General features: G+C 33.6%; 2 protein-coding genes across 2 annotated transcripts in view; both read right to left on the reverse strand.

The window, feature by feature from the left end:
- Positions 1-14,092, reverse strand: part of LOC145674295 (uncharacterized) — a 21,305-nt gene extending 7,213 nt beyond the window's left edge. Inside the window, exons 1-2 of the mRNA XM_081744150.1 lie at positions 13,975-14,092; positions 11,885-12,171 (exon numbers count right to left, since the gene is read on the reverse strand). Coding sequence (XP_081600276.1) covers positions 11,885-12,171; positions 13,975-14,086 — 399 coding nt within the window. The 5' untranslated portion in view covers positions 14,087-14,092. The remainder of the gene's footprint in view (positions 1-11,884; positions 12,172-13,974) is intronic.
- The window catches only part of LOC145674285 (RNA-binding protein fusilli-like), a 322,435-nt gene continuing 310,206 nt past the window's right edge, over positions 14,055-26,283 (reverse strand). The window contains exon 11 of the mRNA XM_081744141.1: positions 14,055-16,493. Coding sequence (XP_081600267.1) covers positions 15,591-16,493 — 903 coding nt within the window. The 3' untranslated portion in view covers positions 14,055-15,590. The remainder of the gene's footprint in view (positions 16,494-26,283) is intronic.

The raw sequence follows: 26,283 nt of genomic DNA on the forward strand, positions 1-26,283 counted from the left end.
CTCTTCAAACCAATATAAACATCTGAGAAGCATAGATAGACCTTTACATCGACACACTCAACTCCCACAGTTAGCAGTGAATCTATTCTTTTAGCATCGAACATTTTAAATCAGTATTTAATATTTGTTCCATTCTGCAATAAATGTACGTCATTGTGCAACATTAGTTTTCAAATCAAGCTATACTATGGAAAACAGAGAAAATATATTAGCCTGTCTTACGAATATATGAAAAAATTAGCGGCAAAGATCTCGTACATGTATCAAGAGTATAAACACAACCAATGCTGTTTTTTGAGGGGGAGGGGATGGATCGAGGTTTTTCCACGTAAAATATTTTTATTTGTAGAAAAAACTAAAATCTCCGCGGTTATTTTTTGACAATTTTTTATTCAAGCATCACCTTTGTTTTGTAGCAGCAGATCATACAATTAAAAAAAAAGTTTATTTACAACACTGGGTAGTCCTATGTTTAGTCCAGGGTTTTCTAATTCGAACTGAAATTTCATTCGTGTAAATTATGCAACCCAAAATATCACAAGGGTCATGTTGATTACTTAACTGCCTTTCTAAATTCCTGAGTTATAAATCTTGTCATGTGTGCTGCAAGAGCTGCTAAAATTTCAAGTGAAAGACAAGAAAAAATAACAAAGCAAGGAACCTATATTTGTTTTGGTATAGAATTTCGCTTACATCACGATCTCCGTTCTGGAAACATTTTATTTAGTAGAACCTAATAGAAGTTCACTTTACAAAATTAATTTATTCTTTCTTCTTCAAACTGTATCAATATATTTGAAACAGGAAACTTGGGCATAGCGTTTTTAACCTTCTCGCGCTCGAATATTAATGCCATCAATAAACACTATGTATAGATATTATAGATAGATCTACTTGTTCCGCGTAACCTCCCATATAAAAGATGTCTTTAGTCCTAAAAAAGCCGAAGTTTTAACTGAAGTTTAATTGTATACATAAATTCTAAATGATAATTTTTGTTCTACTATGACATTTGTAGAATAGTTATTGCTAACATCATTAGATTTTGACTAAAATTATTTTTGTCGTAGGACATTACTCTTGACAGCTCCATAAACAACTTATTCGAACTAGAAAAGCCATTGCGTCCGCCAATTTGCCATTTTCCTTTCCTATCAAGTGATCCATTATTCTTGATTATTAAACTATTTTCTCTCTCTCTCTCTCTTCAGAATGCAGTAATCAAATGCCTCGTCCTATAACACAAACAGATGGAAAGTATTGGTAGTTCTTCATTCAAGTTGAATTATTCAAAGCAACCCCAAATTTCCTTAAGGAAAAAGAAGTGGAGATTTTTTTTTTAACAATGCCGTTTTTTTTTTTCCGAGCCCTTGCATCTCTAATCGAGAGTGATTAGGTTACCAACATAACAGAAACACTTTACAAATAATACAACCTACCTGATTAGTGGACCACTTTTAGCCTATAGTACATGTAGTACAGTAGCTTGTATTCGCAACTGAGCTAAGTCATCTCTAGCTTACGAATCTTTTCCAGAAGATTGCTGGAAAATTCTTCGTGTAATGAGAACTCAGCTGCGTCCGAGTTGATGGAGAGAATCTGCACCGAACTAGATTCTCTAAAACTGACTACAAAAATTTAAATTGGGAGATGGAGCGAGCTGGGAAGAGTTGAAATTCCTCAAACCAGTCTGCACAGTTCTGGCTGTGTGTATTTGAGCATTGTCGGTTTGGAGGACTATGTTTTTGCCATGAAATAGCATTCATACCATAATATGCACCAGACCACCTTAAATGTTCACAATTACTGGCAATAATTCGTGCCTTGAGGATATTATTAGAAACAGAATACCATAATATTGCAGCCTACATGAACGCAGAGTCCTGCTATATTTAATGGTAAGAACCAGGCAAGTCAGAGCATACTCTTATCACCGGCGGTCCAGTTGCTTCTTCTTTCAGTGGTTTCGTATTCAGTTACCAATGGACAATGATTGTAGAAAAAGATAGATCTGATTTCTGTCCCTACAGACAGCAATTGCAGAAAGAAATAGTTTCAAATCCGAGTTCTAGAGTCAGTAGTGCTGACTTAGCTTTTTTGAAAAATCCCTCTTCCACGTTCACGATTCCTCTTACCTATGTTTGGTTCCTATCCACTATCTTCTCTAATAATGGCTCGCCACTGTTTTGTATGCCATCATCAGCTCTCTTGTTGAACAATATTGTTCTCGATTCACCTAATATATTGGACATCTTGGAAACATTTGCCCCAACTAACGGCGGACCCACAATTTGCCCTCTGTGAAAATCGGAGGTCTCCCAGTTCTCACAACTACGTCTAGCGTCTTGAACAAACAAATCCGCAATACGCCCCTTCGCGCACTATCGTCCATCGCAGTACTAACAGAAGACAAGTCACAGTGTACTAATGTTTCGTGTTACTAACTTACAAAACACTCTGTCGAAGAACATGGACGTTTCCGTTATTAATGAATAATTACCAGAAAATAATGAAAATATAATCAACACTGAGCAATTTCGCCGAAAGTTTTCATGATAGGAAAGAAAAAAAAGCACATGAAAATACGAGTGGGTTCATAGTGCTTTCCTGTATCTATCTTTTGCAGAGATTTAGCGGGAAAGCTGACAATGCACTTCTTAATGTTACGATTAGAGATCTGCGCGGATATATAATATCGCATCCGCATCCGTACCGCATCCGCAACATCTCTATCCGCACCCACATCAGCAAATAATGAAGTAGCAAATATATGTGATTTCGAAAATATTTTTAAACACATTTTAAATAGCTTTTGAAAAGAACAATAAAAGGACAGCTCTCTCGTGTCATTTCTTGTCCTTTTGCTGTCACTGAGTCGCAAGCTTCAAACACACACACTTTGATTTTAGTTATTTTTCTACAGATTTTAAAACATTTAATTCAAAACAAACGTTTCTTAGTGCTCTTTTCACCATCACAAATTTCATAGCTTCTTTTTTTTTTTTTTTTTTTTTTTAGGTAGAAAAAAGATGTAGGAAATCATATCCGCAAAGAAAAGAAATATATATCCGCAGATACCCATTTTGATGCGGATATCCGCGCAGACCTCTAGTTATGATTGTTTTCACTTTTTTCAGGTTATTGATTCATTTTCTATTCTCGCTTCTGGATCCAAGAATTCCCTAAGGTCAATTCAAATTCTCACTTAAAATAAAGAACATTTAGAATTTTAACATCACTACAAATAACTGTACCTACAAATATTATATATATATATAATTTTACAATTCCACGAGATGTTTAGTGTTTACAGAAAAGAAAAAAAAAAGACCTACTCACAATATATTAGTAGTAGTGAAGTAATGACGAATAGTATGCTACAGTTAGAAGAAAAAGAAGGATGCTTTGATTAACTATTTTCTCTTTTTAAATTTGACGAATGAATTTCTCAGCAGTGATTGATTCCGTAAACTCTAACAGCAAATGAGGCACGGTGGCTCAATGGTAGAGCGCTCATTTTTGGTGCGAAAGGTCCTTGGTTTGATCTAAGGCTCTGTGATTCTTTTGGTGAACAGCATAGTGCCCGAGGGTTTTTCACGAGCTTTTCCCGTTTCCTCCTACATTCTTATTCAACTAATTATTTCAGAATCATTTTTATTGATCATCCGTCTCTTTTAACCTACAGGGCATAAGTGTCAGACGAAAAACTAGAGATTTCATTTTTTCAAACAAAAAATTTAAGAGAAGAGTTGAATATTATACTTCACTCAACAAGGTTCTAAGAGATACTTTGAAAGGTCCATAGTATTAATTCTTCTAAGTCTTCGAATGTAGTTGTGACAGACTTTGATACTAATTTCTGAAACCATTATTTAATTCAAGAATTTCTTCTCCTCTTAAAGAAAACATGATCTGAATTTTGCAGAAAAATATATGGGGCAATCCAAATGAAATAGACCAATTTCCAGGTCAAAGGTTGCTGACAAAATTAATTATTATTATTTTTAAACCTAAGACTGTACCACATTTAGGGAGTTGAAAACGGGTATTCATTTATTTTTTAGCCGCGCGGGTTTGTTTGTAGCTACCATTTTGTACAGGTGTGTGTTTGCGCATTTTGCACTTTTCAGAGGATTCCGTTAAACGCTGTAACTTTTTCGTCTTATAGGTAATGAATTCAAACTAAAACCATATGAAAGATAATGGAATGAACAACATTCTATGTTCTGTGCACATTGAGACGTACTTTAGAACGTCGAGAAAAAAAAAATCTGAACATTGAGATCGGAAACCTAGAAATGGCCATTTTGGTATGTACATTCATGTCCAAAATGATTTTCGCATATCCATAACTGTCTTCTTGTAAGAATATAATTTGATAATGATCTTGCAGGGTACTTTTAATATTGATACTATGTGTATAATCGGGAAATGTATACTTGTGGTAAATTTCATAGGAAAAGAATTATAAATACGAAAATTAGAATGAGTAAAGCAAAATGTTGTTAATTGGACAAGTTTTTTTTTCGTTTTTTTTTTCTTTCTTATTTACTGTTCTTTTGACATGAAATTTGCCACACACTTGTCTTTGCCGATTATACACATATTAACATTATAAGAAATACCGGGCGAATTCGTTATCAAATTATATTCCTACAACAACGTATTTATCGACACGCGACAATTTTGGATATGAGTGTACATTTTGAAACGAAATAAATGAAACTCACCTTCAATTTTTTGTCTGCATAGAGACTAGATAATAGACAACGTTCCAAACAAGTTTCAGATCTGAGAACAATATATATATATATATATATATATATATATATATATATATATATATATATATATATATATATATATATATATATATATATTTTTAAACATTGCGAATTTTCCAAAATCGAGTATTTTCACCATCAAATATCTCAGGAAGGACACAAGTGAAAAATCTCAAATTTGCACAAAATACACGATAGCTGTGCAGTAACAAGTGAGTAAAATTGCATCACTGAGACTTGAGCAGTTTCTAAGTTATAAGTTGTTGCAATGATGTGAAATTCGCGATTTTAGAGCTGAATAGATGTACAGGTTTAGCGTTGATAGTATCTCAGGGATAAAGTTTATTCTATGTTTCATCAGAGGAAGTGCAACCAAACTGCAAGAAATTCGAGATCTGCTACTTGTAAAAGAATTATCAATACCAAATCATATCATAGATTTGTACCTCTGACGTAAACACAGATCAGATGTTATGAATACTCACAATAAGATGAATTTGCTGATTCCAGTGCTTCCAGAACATAACATATTGTCATTTGCACCTAATGATACCGCAGCCTGTATTTACGACGAGAAATGGTGGATTGGGAGAATTGAAGACATCAGTCAGGAAAATAATGATCTTTTGTTCACTTTTACCATCTCCATGGCCCAAGAACGTTTTTAAACTATCTACGAATAACGAAGTGTGGGTGTCAATCATTAAGATTCTTCGGAAACTCTCACCCACAGAGTTCACAACTCCTACAGGCGCCTACACACAACGGCCGGTACGACGAAACCTGCGCGGCTAAAAAATAAATGAATACCCGTTTTCAACGCCCTGAATGTAGCACAAACCTGGGTAAAAAAAAATAAATAAATAAACTAAATTTTGTCAGCAATCATCACTGGTCGATTTCATTTGGATTGCCCATACTTAAACTAGTCCGTACACTTTTATTAGAAAAGGAAAGTTCACCAAATTAAATACATTTTTAAACATGTCATACTATTGTCAACAAAATTCAACTATTAGATGTGTTTATATATTAATGAACTTCGCTTTATCCTTCCAGCTTATGCTCTATGGATTGAAACAGACATTAAATGAACGCGTAATCCTCAATGAATGATTTATAAAAATAAAATATTTAGTTTAACATCCCACATGTGTATACACTGATTAGAAGAGCAAGGTGCTAAATTCAATTCCAGAAAATAACATTGGAAGAAATGCTGGAAACGGAAAAATTCAGAAAAAATAAATGAAACAGAATAATTCAGGGGAAGAAAAACACTAACGGACACGATTATATTTATCATAAGTTATCATGGTTTGAGATCGAACAAAGAACCTCTTATCCTCTACCACTGATTCACTGTACTCCTAATAAGTGAAGGATAATGAGAATTGAAAAAATGGAGAAAGAGGGGGAATCCCGAAAAACGAAAGATACGCAATATACAATTTTTAAAAATAGAACTTTCAGTTTTATAGTTGGAAACACTTTTTCTTAATTGTAACTGTCAAAATCATCTTATCAATTGTTAATTTAAATATTTCTGATCATCAAATGATTTTGAACGAATGAATTTAATTTCAAATTTTGTAGATAATCAAAGCAACCAATTTACAAAACTACATAGCTATTTTTAAAATACAACAACTATTCTTAATATCTACTTTTTCTAAATTATATATTTTTTAATTAAATATAAGCTACTGCAGCAGCATTTGTGTACATATGAGGAATGCAAGGGTTAAAAAATTAGATATTCCACCACCTCACCCGCATTCCATCCTGCAATATGTGAAAGCAATAGACCAAACTTAAACCATTTATTTTTTTGCAGTGTAATACCCATAAATATCCCTTGTGGCCCAAAAATATTGTAAAAGAACCCAATGTTTCCTTTGTTTTATTTATTAAAAAAATCAGTGCAAGCAGTTAAACAGTAACCACAAAATAACCCTTCTACAATTACAACTAATGTTTTCAAAATGTACACAACCCATAAAACCCATATTTAAGGTTACCAACTTATTACACCCTTCATCTAAAATATACAGGACATACGTAGTACGCAGGATTATCTTTCTTTTTTTAGTCCGACCAGCAACCTTACATGATGAATTGGGTTCAACCTAGTACAAACTTCGAATCTTTCGGAAGTTGACGGTGTGTGTGTGTTTCTTTCCCTAGAAGTAATACTAATTTTGAACGTGTGAAGAAGAAAAAAAAATGTGTTTTTGTACGTAATTTGTATTTTGCGTTTCTCAGCTTTTCTAATTAAAGACTCAGCTTGCCATGTTTCAAACATGGCATCCTTTAAAACCATGGTTTGAAATTAAATGTTACAATTGGCGAACATGAGAATCTAATGTAACCCTGAGAGAAAAAAAGAAAACATTTATCCCCTATTGGAAACTGGACCCACGTAAATCTGAAGGCAACTGGAATATTTTCAGTCATTTTGCGTCATATTTATTTTTTCTAGTTTTTTATGATTACTATGACTTCTTGGCAACACGACTTTTAGCCTGCACACATCAGAAATTCCATCATTACGTTAATTCACTAGTTCGCTCTGCAGGATTTTGATCAAATTTTTATGAGAAAATAAAATGCATAGGCCTACACGAGCTTTTTTTTTCTTTTATACTAATTTAAGATCATACGGAAGACCTATATAAAACAAATATAACTCCTCTTCTTTTCTCCACAGATAATGTTCAGTTACTTCTATATTTTTGATCATAAAGAAACATTACCTACGGAAGTAAAACTGTCTGACTATCCAATGACGAGAAATAATTATTGTTACGGTTCTGAAAGATATAAACTTTTCTAAAACTACTTTCAGTTCCTAATTTTCTCCTGGTAAATTATTTGAAAATGCCGGCCTACACTACAATTTTAGAAATTTGGCCAAATAATGCTTCGGAGAAAGAAACAATAAAACAAATGATGTAGGACTCTTATTGATGGTATATAATCCACAAAATTTTAAGTTAATTCGTTGTCATAGGTGGACTTGTATATCTCAGATTAAAAAAATAAAATATCAATCATCAGCGTACTTAGCATGTCATGATATTTTTTCCTTTTACAATTATAATAATAGGTTGACGTGTTAGCTTTAGGCTCAACTCTATATGGGATGATACAACGATACTGTATATATCATCTGAACTTCGAAGATTATAAAGAAAATTAAAATAGTGAAAAGAGTGAACTGCATCATCACATAATATACAACTATTATTTCATTCCTTCACATCATTTTCCTACTTCTTCCATTTTAATGTATAACTATCTTTGGTAATAATAGACGAAATATCAGTTTTTTGTTATTTATTTTTTATCTTAAAATATATTGGGAGAAGTGGCGGTACGATTTTGATTTTCATTTGATCTGCCAATATGTTCTATGCGCAGTCATTATCAATGTTTTGAGTAATTGTATTTTCAACGAAAGAGCGGGAAAATGTATATGTTATGTTGGTAACCTTAAATTGATTCACTTTGATTACAAGAAGAAATGTAGTATGATAAACAGAAACAATAAAGCATGTGTGTATATTTGTCACGTATATACATAAACGTTGAATAGCACTTTTTCTACAAACAAAAGAGCATCATAAACAATTACTACTTAAATTACCACTTATAAAGTTTTTAAAAAATTGAGGATATCTTGCAATTAGTCACAATTATTTCATATTATGTTGGCAACAATTATTAAATTATGATTTTAAAATTGTTCCCTAGTTCCTGCAAAATAAATTTTCAAAAACTCACGGAGATATAAATAAAAAACAAAATATTTTATTTATCTTGCATTTTTATCGGTGCTGAATACCTGTGCTACAGCTCCTTCGTGGCTAAGCGGTTAGCGTACTCGCCTTTGACATGGGAGATCCGGGTTCAACGCCCGACGGGAACTCATGTGGTTCGGATCCCACGTTAAGCTGTAGGTCCACGTCTCATAGCGTCGCTGCTGAAACGGACGCAAAATCAAATCAACAATACCTACGCTATCTTTGTTCTTCTTTAGCTCATTCATTTATAAAAATTATATTTTTCTTTTGTAATTAGCTGGAATTTTAATGTTTTGATTTTCTTGATTTCTTTTTCCTAAGTGCCATTTACTTCATGAAAAATTACGGTTTTTGTTATATAAAATTTTAACATTTGATAAATTTAAGTAATATTAGAGTTTATACCGGTATATAACGCATATTAAATTTGAAAAAGATGGCGTACTTAGTTAGATGAAGAAAACAAATAGCAATGTCGCGTGCACACCACGTGAAGAAGTTCAGTTTGTATTGCGTGGTATTGAAACCGGAAGTGGTAGAAGTGGTTTTAGCCGAGAGATGCAATATATTCTTAAGACGCTTTACTGATTGTAAGCAACCGCTTCTCTCAAATCTATTATTAACTCTTGTGATCAACTTTAAAACCGGAAATGGTTGATTCCACTACTTTCGGTTTGAATGTTCTCATCGTTAATGAACCACCATTTACTTCTAACTTTTGAACATCTACATCCTGGCTAAAACTGATAGTGATCTACCACGCAGTTCTTGAGATTTTTTTTGCCTCCTGTATTTATATATATATATATATATATATATATATATATATATATATATTATATATATACGCGTGAATCTAAACTCCTTACAAATCAGTAAAAATCACAAATTTCTATTCATTTCAAAGAAAATGGAAAATAAGTCCCTATATAAATCAAAGATTGAGTGGATACTCAACACCCTTAACAGGTGTGCAACAATTTAATAGGTTCAAATAAAAGTGATTCGCTGTTCCAGGAATTTATTATTGAGGTTAAGTTTGTCAAATTTAAAACCAAAAGTTAATTCTAAGGTTTTTTTTTTTTTTTTTTTTTTTTTTTTTTTTTTTTAAATCAACATTTAGTATTCATACTTTATTTCTTTTACATAAAAGTACCGGGCGAATGGTTACTTTAGATAAGCTAATAAAACTTGCATTAGGCAATTATGCAATAAATTAAATCAGAATAATTATAATTTTACAAAAATTGGAAATTATATTTTTATATGGATTTTTTTTTCTTTTTTTAAATAAAGCTTCATGATTTAACTGTTTAGTGGAATTTTACGAGAATGTATACCTGATTCCGCTACACGCAATTTTTTATATATTAATTATATTGTTTGTCCGAATTCGAAGTTAGAATATTGTTTTCGAATGAATCTTCAAACTATTATTCGTTATTCGAATAACGAACATTCAAAGAATATATTGTTTATATATATTGTTATTATTAATTTTAACTGCACTTTTTTTTTAAAAAAATACATACACTTATGATATTACGAAGACTAATATCTGAAAACTGAAAAATTAATATATCAAATGTTTGAAAGGCACAAATTAAAGATTTCATTTATGATGCTCGTGTTCTTATTTGCTTTCTCTTGTAAGCATTTTCATGTTAGTAAGTTATTATTGAGCACTCAAGTTTTTTTTTTAATCACACATGCTTTATAAACAAGAAGGGCGGAAATGTATCCTGTTTATTTTTTATACTGCTTTTTTGTTTTCTGTTTAATGAACCTGTAACATTTTATACATATAAAGTCACTCTACATAACAATTCCAATTATCTCTTTCACACGCTCTGCATCTTCGGATTTCAACAAGCAATCGCGTTCTTTTTTCATTACTTTGAAAACCTTCTCGTAAGTCCGTGAGACAAAACTTGCTACCTGTTAGTAGGAATCGAAGTGAAAAGAAATACGAACTTTTATGTTCAATGATCATAGCTTTTGAGGCTAAAGGAGACGGATTATGAAAGGACTGGCGGAATCAGAATGTGGGAGGAAACGGCAGAGCTCTCAGGAAAAGACTCACAAACGTGATATTGTCTACAAAAACTGGGATCGAACCAGGAACCCTTTGAACAGAGGTGAACCTCTGCCATTTAAGTCATCGTGCTTCCTGAGTGAGAATAGAGTTTGCGAGAAAAAAAAAAATGTTCAATTTTCCTTAACTGCAAAAAAATATCCTCACCATTTTAAGATGCCTTTTATTCTTACTCCCTTCCCCCAATTCATCCATTTGATCGTCCCATTTAGATCCAAAAAACTAACTTTGTTTTCGAATAAGATTGTTTATCCGTCATATCAATGACCAATTTCTATATCCATAGGTTACTGCGAATAATATTATGTATGCTCTTACAGATTTTCAGTTTTAATTTCTTGACATTAGCTGCATGTGTTTCCCGATTGCTAACTTCATTTTTAGTTTTTCCAACTGCACCTAAGTACATATATCTACTCACTTCCTCTACTCTATTCGAATCGATTACTATGCTTCCTGTAGCGTTTTTAAGCTCTATTATCTCAAATAGAAGTCCTAGCATATTTTACTTTCATTGCCTTTCTTCCTACCACAAGTTTCACCGAGAAACTTCTATCGTTCGAGAAAAGACCCATTATAGCGTTGTGAATTAACATAATATCGTTATCTCAAGTTGATAGTTAACTTTTACTATTCAATTTTATTTCTTTTTCTCGTTTTTCGGTATACGTTGAGGACTACCAAAGAAAAAGATATCTATTACGTAAAAGTAAGTTATTATTCAAGTCTGTGCGATATGCAGAAGTTCAATACTGTATTTAAAAATAACTGCCTAATAATTCTCAATGAAGGTGATTAAGCAGCTTCCTTACTATTACTATGTAAGTTTGTTCTTGTATAAGTTTAGTTATTAGTAATGTATTCAATGTAAACCACTAAGTACACATCTTTCACATTAAATATGGTATCTTTCATGAAAAGAAAGTTCGAACCTCCAGAAGTGACTAAATTGGAGAGATAGTAACATGTTTCATTGATTTTTTTTTTTTTTTAATTGACGCGTTTATTAATATGAAAAGAAACTAAGATTTTGCATGCATATCAAAACTTTGAAATCTTACGATACAGCTTTCATGCGTTTTTTTTAAAAAGCATATAAACAGGATACATTTTCCCATTGTTTATAAAATCCCTTCTTTAAGTATCCATATAACCAAGAGAGAGTAGAGATACGACAGGAACAAGAGAAGACCCCTAACCTCTGGAAAGCCATTAAAAAAGCGTAGAATTTCTGCCACAGTAGCATTAAATGGTAGACCGTGCATCATTACCAGAGTCGGTGGAGGCGCTGCAGTCACCGGCACGGGCGTCGGTACTCCATTAAAGTACGAAGTAGGACTCACAGGTGGCGATGGATAAGGCCAGTAGAAGATCGGTGGGTATCCATAGGCGGCTGTTCGTGTTGCGATTGGTGCCACAGCTGGAATCACTTGTGGTGGTTGACCATATGGATATGCACCATATGGAGGATGCATAATAGTTCCCCCTGTGGATAAGAAAAATGAAATTACTTCACTGCTGATTTCATATACCATTTCTCGGATAGATTTTCTGGCTAAGTATAGGGGAATTTCTGTAAAATAACAAAATTGTTTTTTTAATGTGTCAAAGAAATATGTATTGCCATATTAAGAACATCATCGACTCTTCATTGGTTTGATTGTTTTTGTTTTATTGTTCACACTCTATCGATCTCCTAACCTGTAAAACAAGTAAAAAAAAATAGCTGTGCTTTAATAATTATTCTTCTATCAGATGCTTTACTTAAGAGGCGATAGGGTAACTACCAAAAATAGTGTTAGTCCTATATTATTCTTTCTTTCTACAGTCATGAACGCCCACACTAATCTGAGATCCATTGTCTCCTTTCGTATCTTGAGCATGTTAACGTATTTCTAAAAGCATTTGTCGTGCAACACACAATCTAATCACTTAAACCTCTTGTATAACCCACTACTTTATTATAGAAGTTACTCTAAGACATAGATGTACCCATTTACTTGCACACGTTCGAGATTCATCAATTGTAACTTCCATAAAATGAACACAACATGCAAAAAGAACGAAAACACATAATGCAATTTAAAGATAATTACTTCGCTGAGAGTAAAATGCAATAATGGTTCACGAAGATGCACGACTTACTTCGATTATTTAAGTAGCTTGTAGATATCTTAACATTAAAAAGAAATTGGTGAATAGTTATTCATTAATTTTTCTATTTCTTTCATTCAAAATTACCTAACAATATTTTTTAAAAATTATTATTATTATTATTATTTCAGCAGTAACCAGTCCACTGACCCTATGGAACGATTGAACAAAATGTAACTTTATCAGAAATATATTTAGAAAACAAAGCAGTATTTTGTTCAATTACTTCTACACGCGAGAAATGATTAGTTACAACTCATACGAAAAAGTGTACACTATGCCATTTTAATTTAACTCTTTGAGCTAAGGAACAAAATCTGCTGTACGCATGCAAATTCTCTCTACAGGGGATTGAATTTAATAAAGGTTATTCATAAATTATAAAATATGGAACTATTACTATGAGTTTTCTATCGATTACTTTTTCCTAGTGATATTTTGAAACAGAACAAATTATAATGTGTGTGTATTATCGTCTTGTAGATATATTAAAAGCTTAAAATACTTTTCTCTTACTTTGTCGTAGTTTTCAATTAAAGAAAAAATATAGAAGAAAGAAACACGATAGGCGTAACACATCAATAGTAGTTACCATCGACTCTTAATCCAATGAGTTTCCACTATACTTAACCAATCTTTCCCAACTACCACTACAAGAGAAGTTCCCAGAACCAGTAAGTAACCACCCAATATAGCCAAAAACCAATAGATCCACCATTAGAGCAGCAGAAAACTTCCTTTATCCGTCCCATTTACCAAAGGAAAAAAACCCAAAGATTATTTTTTAAGTTGATTAAATAAATCCCAGAGCATTTTCAGTTTGAAAAACCACAAAAGTGAAGTGCTTGTTCCCACTTTTTTTTTATTTTTATTATTTGATTTTTTTTAAATAAATAAAATCCAGGCTAGATATTTATAAGCAAAAGTATAGTTTAGTGCAATTTATTTTTCAATTTTTTTTTATTATTATATATAAAAAGTATAGAAGTGTGTATTTATTGACTTAACTTTTTCACACAAAGCGAGCATGCTGCTTGTGAAAAAAAAAAAGAGAGAAAGACTCAAGCTACAACCAATAAAAAAAAGCCATCCACATTCGCCAAGCACTACACTACAGAGTCATAGATCCGCCTACCTTGATTTCCACGTACAAGGGTGTATATAAGACTCAGGATAGGAACAAATATAAGTACCCAACCATGAAACCTCTGTGAATAAATTTCAAATGAAAAGTTTATTTTCTCCATAATACAAAAAATACATGACTACCTCGTAGCCCTCGCTAGAAGACATCATGTATCGTGGAGGAGTGAGTATATACAGAGTGACACGAAAAATGCTGGCACACACAAAATATTTCACGAATTGTGTGTGTCTTTACGGACATGCCTACTTTATGTATACAATGAACTTCAAAATCAAATAATTTTCTTTCACGAATATTAATTAAAAACATTTTACAAAAATACGTTAACTTATATTAAACTTAATAATACATTTTTTTTTTTTTAATTTAATAACGCGAAATAAACTTCCATATTACAGGAAAATAAACATTACTGCTTTTATTCAAAAATGTAAATCTGTTAAACTTACTAGAAACAATAATAATAAATAAAAAAGTATGTGCCATCTACTTTTTTCGTACCACCCTGCAATTAACATGGACCATACAAACATTGTCATTAGCTCTAGCGAGTGCTAGGATTTTGCTTCTAGTACTGCCTACATTACAAAGCTACGATAAAAATAAAAAATAGGGGAGCAATAAGACAATAAAGGGGCAGAAAAAATAAACTTCACATAAAGTGGATATAAAGCAGAAATAAACAAGACAAGATACATAAATTTATGAGTTAGATTTCTTGTTTCTTCTCTTAATATCATACACAAGTAACAAAATGGCAGACCCATCAAAAATAAGCTCACACTGATCAAAAAAAGGGAGTTATGGCCCCCAGTTATTTAACCAAGTTCATTACACCCTGGCTAAAAAAAAAAATAAAAAAAAAAAGGAAGACGATTTGCCACTAGAGTAATTCAACTGCCCATTCCGCAAGACCTGTAGCCTTAAACCCAGTCGCTCTGTAGTACACACACTATGCTACCAGCACCAAATTGTGGGCCCAAAAAAAAAAAACTTCTCAACACAAAAAAAAATATGCTGCAACCTTAAAAATAGTTAGCATTTCTGTGAGATGAAATAAGAATAGTGTACACCAACGTCCAAAAAAAGGGTCTAACACCATTCTCTTCTTATTTTCGTAAACAAAAAAAAGTCATTTTGTTACATACAAAGCAACAACATTAACTAGCATTATTAAAGTCTAATTCATATTTTTAGTTCATTATAATGGACACAAATAACACAGCAATAGAGCATGAACAAGAAGTCTTCTGTACACAAAATAATCACTATATATATATATAAAAGTATATACAGGCAAACAATCTCAAAAAAATAGCAAAAACAAAATATATAATTATCTATATATATATTCGTAACATAAGTCCTGTCATGATTTAATAGATGTGCTTCTAAAGAAAAAAAACAACATTCACAGTCTCATGCATAACTACTGAAGCATGTCAGTAATAACAGTTTTGCACATTCACTGAGCTCAGGAGGAAATGTCCACTCCTTAAGTTCACGGTTTTGTTTTTATCTGTAAACTAAAATTTCCTCTTTTTTGTAATTAATTCACTCTTCAGGTCAAGCAGACACAGAGCCACCACTGACAGAACGACCTACTACATAGTAGGATAGAACTGTGCAGCTTGATAAGCCACTGTAGGATGGGGTAATGCAGTCGGATAAGCTTGCTGCCATTGCCGTTTCACTCCATTGTGAGCTTCTGTAGGAAATGCTTGTTCCCACGAACGTTTGATGCCCATTTGGGCTGCAGCTGCAGCGGCTGTTGAAACCATTGGAATTACACTAGGAGCAGCCTGGAATGTTTGAGGTGGCTTCTGAAATTGTGTTGCAGGATTTACTGCACCCGGTTGAGCCGGCGCGGCCGCTGCTGCTGTTGGCGCCTGTGCAGGAGTAACTAGCGGCGCTACAGGTAATCGTGGAGGAACATTAAGAAAAAAGACACCGGGAGGCTGCTGGAGACCCTGAACGGCTGCGAAAGGACCAGCTGGAATGATAGGAGTATATGGAGCAGGAGCTGGAATAGGGGTCGCTGGTGCTGGTAATGTTTTAACAGTTGTAGGTGTCGCTGACACAGCAGTTACAGCAGGCTGAGGAGTCGACGGAGCTAATGAAACAGTTGCTGGCGTTCCGTTAAGTTCCCAGCTTGGCATGGCAGTAAACTGTGCAGGCTGCTTCACCCCTTGTGGAGCTAATCCCATAAACCACAAGCTTTCTTGGGACTGTCTGAGCGCTAAATTTTGTGCAGCTATTGCCTGTGCCTGAGCCTGAGCTTGCACCTGATCCCAAGTAGGTGGCAACATACCCGGTGACATCAAGGCTTTCTGAGTTGGAATGCCGCCTGTGAGCACTACATTCATATCTTCTCCTGAGCACTGGAAAACTTCAATATAGCGTTGTTTCTTCCCAAATATCATGTAACGATGATGCTTCTGCTGTGCTGCTAGATAGGCATTCTGCTCGGAGTCCATCTGGATAAACGCTTCACCGGATGGCTGTCCCTAGAAAGGAATAAAACTTATTTTGAACGCTATTATTATTGTACTAAGATGTAGGAATATAAACTTAGACAAATTTAAGAAGAATACGAAGCACATACTCAGGTTTTCTTCAATAGCGTAGCTCACACTTATTTATGAGAAACGATACTGAAAAATAGTCTGATTAAAAATAAAATAGATTGAACCTGCAAACAATATATTGATAATTATGTAAGAAAGACTGTTGCATACAAGATTTACTTTTATTGCATTACAGGAAGAAAAAGAAAACAAACAAACAAACAAAAAACTAAGTCGTGCTTTCAGAAAAGGTAAATTTTACAAGTACTACCTTTTGTTAGTCACAACTATTAAAATTAAATCCATATTATATAATTCCATAACTCGTGTAATTTTTTAGAGCACTGGCAGAAAATGAAGTTTTCACTCTTAAATGTGAAATTTGGCATTCTTATTGAAAAATGTCTGCGTTTTTCAAATTTCAAAAGTAAATAAGAAAAACTTACTGTTCAGCCTCACTTTTGGAGGCGTAAACACGAAAGTTTATTTTCCTCATGGGAGATTCAACGTTAAATTTTGCTAACAGTTTTCTCCAATAACAAATTCTAAGTATTTTGGTACAAATGAGTCTTATTTGATACAAAATGCATTGACACTCATCCGCAATGCTACTGGAGTCGTTCCAAACATTATTATGGTTAAGGCTCCCCAATTGGGGGGCAAGGGGCATAAAAAAAATGGTGGGTGGAGTGTTATCAAAATCCCAATTTTTATTTTAAGAACGTTAGTAAGCGTAAGATTCATCACAAATGCTACAGATCTAATATTTTGATGCTCCTTGCATGTGCCAGTAACTTATATGGGGCTACAGCCCCCCACCCAAAAGTCACATTAAAAATTCAGCGTAATTATTTTTTGCACAGACATACGGAAAAAAAACTATTTTGTTTTTTGTCAATTAACGTGATTGATTGATTGATTTTGAGTTTTACGTCCCGTTCAGCAGCGAGGCTATGTGAGACGTGGACCTACTGATTAACGTGGAATCCGAACCACATGAGCTCCCGGCGGGAATCGAACCCGGGTCTCCCGCGCCAAAGGCGGGTACGCTAATCGCTTAGCCACGAAGGAGCTCCGTCAATTAACGTGAAATTTGTTGTTATTGTAGTAGAAAGGTAAGGTTTTGAAATCTGGAATGTTATTTTGGTAACGCACTACTGAGGGGAGGGGCACAGGGGGAGTAGCATAAGATGATGGATCTTTATAAAAATTCAAAATTTTGTTGTGGAAATGCCAGTGAGCGTCAGATTAACTACGGAAGTCACAGAATTAATGCTTCGACGCTCCTTGTATGTGCCAGTGACTGATATAGGGCTGCCCCTCCTAAAAATCTCATAAGTTTACGGTAAGTATCCTTAGCAGCAACATACCGAAAGAAGCTTAAAAAAAAAGCAATGTGAAATTTGGCGCTATCACTGTAAAAAGGTATAAGTTTTTCTAATCTGGAATGTTAGTTTATTAATGCATGGCCTTAGGGGGCACTTGGAGCAAAGAATAAGATGGTGGATCTTTATTAAGAATATACAAATTTTATTTTTAAAATGCCACGAGTGTTAGATTAATCACAAATGTCACATAATAAATGTTCCGATGCTCCTTGCATGCTCCAGTGATTGATATGAGGAAACAGACTCCTTTACAAAAAATTCACAGAAAATTCAAGATAAATATCCTTAGCACGGACATACGAAAGAAGGTAGATATATCTTATAATTAATATGTAATTTGTCATTATGGCAGGAAAATATTTTGATTTTTTAAAAATTTCAAATCTACTGTAAATAAATATCTTCTGTCAGTGTAACAGCTTTGTCGTTATGGGGTAACTGGAATATAATCAAAGAATTTTACATTTTTAAAATGATTTTTAAGATTCTTACCTATTTTCTGCACACTTAAGCAAAAACCAGTTCGAAATAGAACAGAAAAATGGCAGTAAAAAATGTCGCACTCGCAGGAACCACAGAAAAAAATCTTAATGAAAAGTAAGATTTTAAAAATGAAAAGTCTAGTCTTGCTTTAAGTTTCAAAAATATCATTAACCTAACGTAAGTCAGATAAAATCAACTTATTTTTATTAAGCATGCCCTCCTGAACGAGCAAGACATAAATTAATGCAATTTACTAAAGCCACTGTAAACATCATCTTCAACATATCTGGAGTAATCATCTCTACACTCTGGACAATTCTCTGTTTTAGGATTTTTGATAGACAATTTGATTTAGGAATCTCCACAAGAAAAAATTGTATGGCGTAAGATCTGTACTTCTCGATGGCCATTCGACACTTTATCTCATAGAAATAAGTCGTTCCCCAAATTTCTTTCTAAAAAGATTTATAGCCGTACTTGAGCAATGCAGTGGTGCTCCATCTTGCATGAACAATAATTCATCACTTTGACCTAAATTTAAACGATCAAGTTCAGCAAATATCTTTCCTCTTAGTAGTTTTTGGTATGATGCCGTTGTCACATTTTCATCAAAAAAGACGGGTCCTATCACCTCAGTAGCAGTTATGCCACACCAAATCATTATTTCTCGTGTGTCCATTGACACTTCTGATCTAACGTTCGGCTGCAACGATTACCAATATTTTGCATGTGGTAAGGACATTGAACTATTTAAGAAGAATAATGGATTCGTCGGAAAACATCGCTTGAAACAAGAACATAGGATTTTCATTTAGGTTCTCATAAACCAGTTACAGAAATAAACACGATCACCATAATCACTTGCACACAACTAAGAAACCATTCAGACCTTGTATGGTTTTATCTGCAAGTTTCTTAAAATTCTTTGTAGCGTACCGGTAGTTTTCTTAATATTTAAACCTGAACTTTGACGAGCAAGGGATTTCCGCGGTGAACTAGTAACAGATAACACAAGTCTTTTTGTTTCTTCTGTAGATACGCTTGGAAATCTTGTACTTTTCTAGATGCAAGATGGATAGTGTGAAAACAATTGCTGCGGAACTGTTTGTACAAACAGTCAATTTGCACGTCGCGCACTTTTAGTCTGAATTCTTTAACTATACGGGAACTTGTTGCTTGTAAAGATTTTTCTGATAAAATATACCATTCAATTATATTAGCATGCTGATCCTGAGTTAAAGATTGCATGATCGAAAAACACCACAGTATGAATGTACTCTTAAAATGTAGTGGAAACGACAAGCAATTCACAAACGATTAAGCCAGTCTACCTCATAGATTCACGTCCATGTAACGTGCATTTCCGAAGAAATCGATCTAACCCAGGTGTTAATTACAGGCATGAACTCCTATTGAACTGTCAACAAGTAAGTCGTAAATCGTTGGTGTATTGCGATAAGAAAAGATCAAAAACTGTTGACAGTGCAGATAAACAAGAAGCTAAGCCAAGAATTAGAGAGTGTTTTACAAAACAAAGGGTTGTTGACAGTGCTTGAAATCAATTTAGAGTAGAACGCCAACGTATGATAAGGACATGGAAGTTGAGTGTTTCAATGCTTTTTAAACACACGTCTCTTAGCCTGCATTCTGAATGGGCCAAAGAACAGCATGGAAGAAAATAAAAGAGCCTGCATCTGAATGGTCCTAAAGGAATATGGAAGATAATAAGAGAAGGTGGTGTGATTTTTAAAAGTGATTTTGGGACTGAGAAGGGAGAATTGAAGCTCCAAAATGGCCACTGGCACATGAAAGTAGCTTCTGGGCATTAATTTTATGATAATTTTAATTATTTTGACGCTCACAGCGAATAAAGAAAAATTTAAAGTTTTCTTGTCGGCTTTGTTCCCCAATGAGAAGTAGAAGTTATAATAAAATTAGAGACACATGTACCATCATAGATGCAAGGGGAGGAACAAAGGGAGCAATGTTGTTGTGTTTTCCAACCAAAACTGCTAATTTTCCAACCAAAACAAGAATTAGAGAAAAAATGCTTCCACATTTCACATTAAAACTCCAATTAAATCAATGAAATTTTGAGTTCACCTCCCTAAAAGAGATTTATACATGAGTAATATCCTACTGTCGCTTCAGCTTTTTTTTTTCTAAAAATTTTTCGACAACAATGCCAAACTTCACATTAATTATGAAAAATACTTAGCTTCTGCCAGCAGGTCCTTGCGTAAGGACATTCATCATGAATTTCTATCGCTTTTTCGAAGAGGCTTGTAGCCCCACGTCACTCACTGCTACATGGAAATAGCATTGAATGATTGTGTGCGTCATGAGATTAATTTTACGCTCATTGCTACACGCAAAATAAAACTTAGAATTTTAATGCCCCACCCCCTGTACTCTGCAGAACCACCAAATTACCCTCCGCACCCTTGACCCCTGTTACCAAAATAACATTACAGAATTGAAACAAGGGGAACCTTTTTACTAGAATAAAACCAAGTTTCACATTACGTGACGAATAAAAAAAAAGTTTCTTCCAGTATGTCCCTGCTAAAGAAATAATGGTAACTTTTTGTGATTTTTGGAAGGGGTTGTAGCCCCATATCAATCACTAACATATGCAAGGAGCGTCGGAAATTAATTCTGTGACATTTGTGATTAATCTAACGCTCACTGGCATTTCCACAACAAAATTTGGATATTTTATAAAGATCCACAATCTTATACCCTGTGCTCCCCCTCAGGTGGTGCGTTACTAAAATTACATTCCAGATTTCAAAACCTTACCTTTCTACTACAACAACAACAAATTTCACGTTAATTGACAAAAACAAAATAGGTTTTTTCCCCGTATGTCCGTGCAAAAAATAATTACGCTGAATTTTTTAAGTGACTTTTGGATGGGAGGCTGTAGCCCCATATAAGTTACTGGCACATGCAAGGAGCATCAGAATATTAGATCTGTGGCATTTGTGATGAATCTTACGATTACTGGCGTTCCTAAAATAAAAATTGGGATTTTGGTAACACACCACCCACCACTTTTTTTTTAATACCACTTGCCCCCCAATTGGGGAGCCTTAACCAAAATAATGTTTGGAACGACTCTACTAGCACTGTGGATGAGTGTCATTGCATTTTGTATCAAATAACACTCATTTGTACCAAAATCTTTAGGAATAGTTATTGGAGAAAACTGCTTTCAAAATTTAACATTAAACCACCCATAAGGAAAATGAACTTTTGTGTTTACGCACTCAAAAGAGGGGCTAAACAGTAATTTTCTCTAATTTACATTTGAAATTTGAAAAATTTAGACATTTTTCAATAAGAATGCCAAATTTTACATTAATATTGTGAAAACTTCATCTTCTGCCAGTGCTCTAGAAAATTAGACGAATTATAGAACAGTCAGTATATAGTCAAACGTGAAAGTTCGAATTAAAAGAGAAAGGTCCAAGCAAAAACGTTAGGAAAAAAAAAAACTAACAGTTTTGAGTTGGAGTTTTCGCTACCTTGATGAGGTTTTAACAGATTAGAACAAAATATGAAATAAGAACTTTGATGTGAACTGGATCTCGAAAAAGGAGTGCGGATAGAATTTTAAAGATGTGTAAGCACCGTTTTTCATCTTGGTATCTACAATTATGACATCCATAATATATATGTAACAGTGAATGGATTATGTTAAGAGAAAAATTACACTAGAGAGCCCACGAGTGAGGAGCTGATTTTCAAAAGGATTTCTTTTTCTTTCCGAAATTGACATGTAACGATTTCTCAATCTTTCGGATGGAATGTTCAACAACTACTAATTTCACAGTAGAAGTCACTGATCGAAGTGGATATATTTCTTTCTTATGAACACGACTAACTTTAAATGCGAATTCTACCAAAAACATTCCAGTTTGCATAAACCCTATTGTGTAAAATAAAAACACTGCTGAACAAGACTGCACTTATTTAATAAAAACACATTTACATGTGACGTTTCGATCTTCTAGCCAAGATCCTCATCAGACGTACATAACGTGTAAATGTGTTTTGATTAAATAAGTGCAGTCTTGTTTAGCAGTTTTTATTTTTCTGATTTTATTTGCAAGACGTATGACTATGATTGTATGTCCTATTGTGTAATGCGATAGAATTAATCCCATAGATTCAGAAACCGTTGAAGATCAATTTAGCAGAAAACTGGAGATTGAAATAATCTCTTTTGAAAGAAACCTCCTCAAAGGTAAAGAGCTTCATTTTCATTTTTTTATCCATACAGAGTACAACAGATTACAATAAAAGACTGTTGTGCGGAAATGAATTCATTATTATTATTATTATTATTATTATTAAATCAATAAGATCATCCCTTTTAACTAACATCTATCAATTATGTTAATATTTTCTTACTATTTTAACATTGACCTGAGAAGTAACAACGAACTTAAATTATCAATATTTAATACAATGCTGCTATCTACCAAACTATTGAATTGTTTACTAAGTACAATTATGAAAAAAAGAAGAAGAAGAAGATGATGATGATACAACCAAGGATGTTATAAATAGAGGATCTGCCCATATGTATCTTCATCCTACTAAATCGATGAAGCCAAAAAACAACCGAGTATCGGCACGTCTGATTGGCTACTTTCGTTTCCGCCATGATTGTTAGCTCAGAACATTGCGATCTTATTGGACGGAGTGGGCACAATAGGGGTGGTGAAACTGTGACGTATGGCTTCAAGATTTTGTTGTAAGGGCAGATCCTCTATTTTATAAGATCCTTGGATACAACAACAATAACTAGATCACATTCTACATGAAGGAATTATTATAACACAGTTTACTTCTCAGTTATCAATACATTTACTTAAGTACTGAATTAGACTACCTAGCTCGTCACTGGTGTCTCTGGCATGTAAAATTGGGGGGAGGGGGAGGCATCAAAGAAAGTGATTTAAATGGTAGTACCTATCCCAACCTGTTTAATATCTTTGATTCCATTTGTTACCTTTCTGCTTACTTTCACGGACCCCCTGAGACATATCAAGAGCTCTGTTATAATCATTTCACACCCTGAATACCATATTCCAAATAAATATAATTATTATTATTATTTATATCTTATTCTGTTGTTAGTAAACAAATTAAATTAGAATAGAATATTGAATATTTTGTACTTCAAAATATTGGGGGCACGCGTTTCCCTCCCCCCCCCCCCCAACCAGAGACGCCCGTGTCGTGTAAAATCAAATACTTCCTAAAACTGCATTTCAAAACCAGGATATTTTAGACTAGTAAGGACGTAATACGAGAATTAGGGACGATTCTGGTAAAATCGCTAAAGACTATGCTGGTTAAAGGCTTGTAGTAGATTGATGTGTTGTTAGTATATCAGGGCCTACAGTCATTACTTTTTCAGAAAATTGAGTTAATTGCCTATTTGTTCGCGCAATTGACCAACTATGTCACGCCACTAAGTTGTGATTTCGTTGCTTTCTTAGAATGTGATCCAGTTACATATATGCATATGTATATATATATTTCGATAGTTTTACTTACAAGTGTTTGAAACTTCTGGAAGCTAAAGAAGAAAAGGAAGTTATATAACAATGATAGTAGCAATATATTTTTTCTTGCAAAATGTCACAAAGTCATATCCTCTTACACATTTTTTTAGCATAATACAAATTCAATTCATACATTCATATTCACATACCGCATATGTAAAAGAATATATTTACAAATATATAACCTACAATATAAACCTTATTTTAATATTTAAAAGTGCTAATGTATTGTGTATTTTCATGTTCGTTTAACTGAAGCTAATAACTTAGATGCTAAGCTCCTATAAACTGCCAGTCTATCTAGTTCATATAGTTTAGTGGTAATGATGCTGAAATTCACTAACTCCCCGAAGTGTAAACTTCAATCAGCTTTCTTTTGGAAAATTTTGTACTCTGCCAAGTGAGTTTGATTAAGTGTTATATAAAATAGAACACGTTTTACCTCCCTTCTACGTGAAAATTACAAATTTTGAGTCCACTTTCCCTCCAATAAAAACCTAGCTGACTGTAAAATAAAGAAAAATATGCTTATGATAGGATATGATCGGAGACTACAGTTTCTTCATTACGAGCTTCATTTGTTCTCTGGTTACAAGTAAATAATTGTCAATCAAAAGAGACGACTCTGCTTACGAAGATAATGGACCTATTACGAGATAATGACAGTAACGAAAGTACATGGCCTTATAAGACAATGACAGAAAAATTAGTTATACCTTTAGACATCTCTACACTATGTTTGTTCAGAGAAGGACATATCGCTAGGGATGTTTAAGCTTAATTTGAAAGCTGCAATAATTATTCTTGTGAAAAAGAAATTTAACCAGGAAACTAAAAAATATCGATCTGATCGCGGGATCGGACCAAGACCAATTAGCACAATGATATCAAGAGCTACTAATTTCTTGAGATAAAAGATGTGAAGTTCCAGAAGCTTTCCACGATATACAGTGATATAAAGTATAAATATCTAAAGTCTCAACGGTAAATCGCAATGCAACTGTAATCCATTGACCATAAACCATAGACCATTGACCATAGGCTGGTATAGGTGAGTAGAGAAAGAGTTTTACTTCTTAACTGAGTTCACAGTTCTAATCCAGCAGGACACCCAGACATTAATTTTAAGATTGCCTTCTTATACTGAAATAATTCGAGGTATATTTTAATATATGATCAACAAAAATTACAAAATTAAAACATTGAGCAAATAGTGCAAAATTTAATCGTACTATCTACGACAGGCATTCAAACAATTTTCACCAAATCCTGAATCAAATGCACAAGAAATTCCACGACTTGGTATCATCTGGAACCAACAGAACTTGGAAGAAAAAAGGGAGGGAGGGAGAGAGAGAGAGAGAGAAAAGGAGGGTCTCCGGGAGGAAGTTTATTTTGTAAAAGCTCCCAATAGTATCATGACTATTTCCTTTATTAGCTGCAGCTGATAACAGAAAATATTATAATAACAGCAAGCAAATATAAAATAACCATCCTCTGGATCCATAATTTTCTAACAAATAGCTGGCTAAGTTTTTTGAAGACAAACTTTACATATGCATCTCTTGGTGCTAACAAATGGACATTAGGATTGCCAAAAATATTAATGATACACAATAAATTTAATCTGTACTATTTGCACCCTTGTGAGAGTCACATATAAGAAAATTTAAAAAGGAACCTAATGATAAAAGGAAAATCAAAGGTGATAATGTTTTTATATTACAATACTGGTTCAGGACATGCTCCTAAGGCGCTGAATAGGATGAAGGGAGTATGTACAATTGTCATCGTCGTCACCTGGTCTCATCCTACAGATTTTGCCATTTTCAAACTCTGGAGAGTGTGCTATGAGAATCAAAGAACTAAACCATCTCTGCTAAAGAGTAATCATGAACACCAGATCAACTACTTTGGATCCTTACATGTTGAAGAGGTATTCGAGGAATCACGGTGGAACGTTTTAACAAGTATTTTGAGAATTACTATAGACAAGTGGATCGCATTTTGCTTTAAGGCAATATATTGTTAGTCGGGTCTTCCTAATTCCAGTTTTATAGCCAGAAAAATAAATATGCCTTCTTTAAAATTTACTTCTATGGATTTCTACTTGTGATAAATCAACAATTCCAATATAATTAACTATCTATTTCTATAGCTTAAGGCAAAGTTTCTGGAACTTTTTATTTCAACTGGATCCACTTTTATTAATCAGAACGTTTTTACAAATCACCCTATTCTTGACTCCTTCCGAAAGCAAATTTGTCATTTCTTTTG

The sequence above is a fragment of the Thermobia domestica genome, chromosome 2, assembly GCF_964235325.1.
Source record: "Thermobia domestica chromosome 2, izTheDome1.hap1.1, whole genome shotgun sequence".
Lineage (NCBI taxonomy): Eukaryota > Metazoa > Arthropoda > Insecta > Zygentoma > Lepismatidae > Thermobia > Thermobia domestica.